The 2,691-nt window shown below is 40.7% G+C and overlaps 1 protein-coding gene across 1 annotated transcript; it reads right to left on the reverse strand.

The window, feature by feature from the left end:
- Positions 1–858: 858 nt before the first annotated feature.
- On the reverse strand, positions 859–2,418 carry LOC148867026 (membrane protein PM19L-like). The gene is made up of 4 exons (XM_088974422.1): positions 1,951–2,418; positions 1,515–1,734; positions 1,294–1,339; positions 859–1,167 (listed from the first exon to the last, which is right to left on the reverse strand). The coding sequence occupies exons 1-4, from the start codon at positions 2,075–2,077 to the stop codon at positions 1,078–1,080; spliced, it is 483 nt and encodes a 160-aa protein (XP_088830548.1). The 5' UTR covers positions 2,078–2,418; the 3' UTR covers positions 859–1,077.
- Between the last annotated feature and the right edge of the window lie 273 nt (positions 2,419–2,691).

The following is a 2,691-nucleotide window of genomic DNA, read 5'->3' on the forward strand; positions in this document are numbered from 1 at the left end:
GCATTCGTGTTAGGGCAGACCTAAGGGGCACAAGCTTGAGGAGCTCGCTACTAGTCAGCTCGCCATTGAACAGCTCAATATCCTATAGGCGACTCGCCTACCTTCCAGACCTCCGAATGGCAACCTCGATGAGCACACCAAGTACTCTGTATCCTATAGGGCCATACCTCGTAATGGTCACATTAGTTCACCAACTCCCCAATTCTGACAGGAAGGGACAGTATTAACGTTTGATGGCGTGTGACATTATTACCGTTTGATGGCATTTTTCCCACCTAACACGCAAGCAAGTCCCATCATAGTTGGGGTCCGGTAACTATTCCACCAACCCACATGGGCCCCAGTATATAAAGACTCCCCCCCCCCAGGGCGAGGTACGTTCTTTTCTTATTATTGTGTGTGTAATCTTTGCTCTCTAGCTCTCTCATTGTTATCATCTTCAAGCTCTCTATTACCACTGTGCTCTAACTTAGCCATCGGAGTATCCTTGCCGGGTGAGCCACATTGGGATCTCTAACTCCTCTCTTTTAGGAACCCAGTTCTCATCGTTGCTGGCAGCCAGATCATATTCAGCAGGGAGCTGCCGGATTACGCCACATCAATATTCTTAGGTGTTTGTATTCTCATTACATTTTCATGAATTCTAGACCCTTAATATAAAGAGTTTCCTGTCAAAACTTTTTAAATTGCTTTGTCTGGCAATAAACTATAAGTTTGAAAGATTCACCTGTGTGGTCTTGTGGAATATGGATCTAACTAATCGTATACTGCATTATACAATTTAAATCTCAACTCTCCCTGTAAGCTCTAAGTGATTGAACAAAAAGGGCATAGAAAATATACATGGATAAAATGAAGTATATAAAAGTGTTTTCTTTTATTTATATCAAATTCAAACATAATCAACATCTACAAACAATGCAATCTCATATATGGAATTTCTCCATGTGCATTAATTCTTTTAACAGCAAATCCAATCACGCACACCATTTCACAACAAATTAAATAGAAAAGAAACAACAAATATTAACACCACAGTCTCCACCCAAACGCAAATCAACCCTCAAATTGATCTCTTTATGGTCTTGTGGTTGATGCTCCATGAATGGCGATAATGTATAGAAACTGCGTGGCTGAAAGAATGATCAAGAATGCTTCCATTGTTCTCTGCAACACCCAAAGATGCCCATATGTCATGCTTCCATTCAAAACCAGAAACTGATGAAATCTTATGACTATAGCTGTGTAGTAAGTAGTTAAACAAGCAGAATTTTAAGCTGTTGACATCCTTACCAGACGTGCATTCCTGAAGCCTCTCTCAATCTCTTTACAGGCCAAACTGCACATACAAGAAAAGGAAATTAAACTTGTGAAAAATAAGTCAACAATTGCCTTGTGCTGACTGACTTGTTGATGTTTTAATTTGCTTATGGAAAAGCTTGGAAAGAATTTCAGGTATATGAGACATTGATGAAATTGAAAAGGAGATAGTAAATTGACTGTAAACAGCTCACCCCATGGCAAGGAGAATTAGGGTCCAAGCAATAATAGCCACTGAAGCTGCAGATGGTAAGCTGTTCACATTCCATGACCTGATGTGGTTCAATCCAGAAATGGCGGATGCTCCTCCCACGACTCCGGCAATCACTGCAAACAGCACAAAGAATCCGGTGGCGGCATTCCCCATCGGAAAGTAGATGGGCGAAAAATGAGCAGGAAGCTCAAGTGATGGGCCTGCAAGTCTTCCAGAATTCATTAGTATGGACTAATTGAAAGAATTGGGTTATGGTTTTAGATTAATAACTAAGGATGTGAATGTGACTCCATGAACAAGATGGAGCATGCCAGATTGAGGATTAATTATTTGTCCATCAGGCTCGAGCCATCCCAAATGAGAGTAGCCCAAGCCTAGGCAGACACATAGAGAGTCTGGAATGGTTGATGGCTTACCAATTACGAAGCCATGATCAATGGCTCGGTTGATGGCCCATCCTCCTATTGATGCCACAATCACACACATGCAGAAGTTGAGTAGCAGAAGTCCAGTTGCAAGGGGTTTCAACCCTTCACCGGCCATTCTTAGAAGGAATGAGAGAAGTTCAAAGAAGAAATAAGGGCTGTAGAATTAATCCTCCCCTCAAAGAGCCAAATGCAAGAAAGAGAGCTTGATCGAAGCACAGAGAGAAGAGCTTAAGCCATGGAGTTTTTATAGGTGGAATTGCTAAGAAGTTTTTGGTTCTTTTCTTGCAAAGCTGAGTATGGATTCCAAAGGGTTTTGTGTAAGGTTGTAAAGATGATGCCTTGAAGTTCAAGGCAAGGAGCAGAAACTGATGCTTACTTGGTTCTCATTTTTATCCATTTTTTTTCTATGGTATCCTTCATCTGTGTCCTTTGCTTTCTGTTTCATTCCTTCCCCCAATGAAGAAGATGCAATATTTTATAAATTGAACTTTATACCTTCAACTTTTTTTTCTACAAGCATGAAGCTGTCTTGCTAGCTTCTGTAATCAAATTTAATCTCTTTTGGGTAAATTTTATTCCTGGGGCTTCCTCTATTCATAGTTAAATCAAACCGTTAAGTTGATGTGTCATCATCTCATGGTTTGGGCTTGCTGAAAGTCATAGAATCCAATTTAATGCCACTTTTAACTGGTGTTCCAGGGTAAAGGTATTCTGAGACAACACAGGCTC

Source organism: Nelumbo lutea, chromosome 3 (assembly GCF_056320005.1).
Source record: "Nelumbo lutea isolate HS-2025 chromosome 3, American lotus-T2T, whole genome shotgun sequence".
Taxonomy (NCBI): domain Eukaryota; kingdom Viridiplantae; phylum Streptophyta; class Magnoliopsida; order Proteales; family Nelumbonaceae; genus Nelumbo; species Nelumbo lutea.

What these genes read in the sequence shown, in the direction of transcription:
- LOC148867026 (XM_088974422.1), bottom strand. Translation starts at nt 2,077, where the DNA reads ATGGCCGGTGAAGGGTTGAAACCCCTTGCAACTGGACTTCTGCTACTC. An exon ending in TGATCATGGCTTCGTAATTG is followed by an intron (nt 1,735 to 1,950) that starts GTAAGCCATCAA and finishes GAAGACTTGCAG; the next exon opens with GCCCATCACTTGAGCTTCCT. An exon ending in CTAATTCTCCTTGCCATGGG is followed by an intron (nt 1,340 to 1,514) that starts GTGAGCTGTTTA and finishes TTGTATGTGCAG; the next exon opens with TTTGGCCTGTAAAGAGATTG.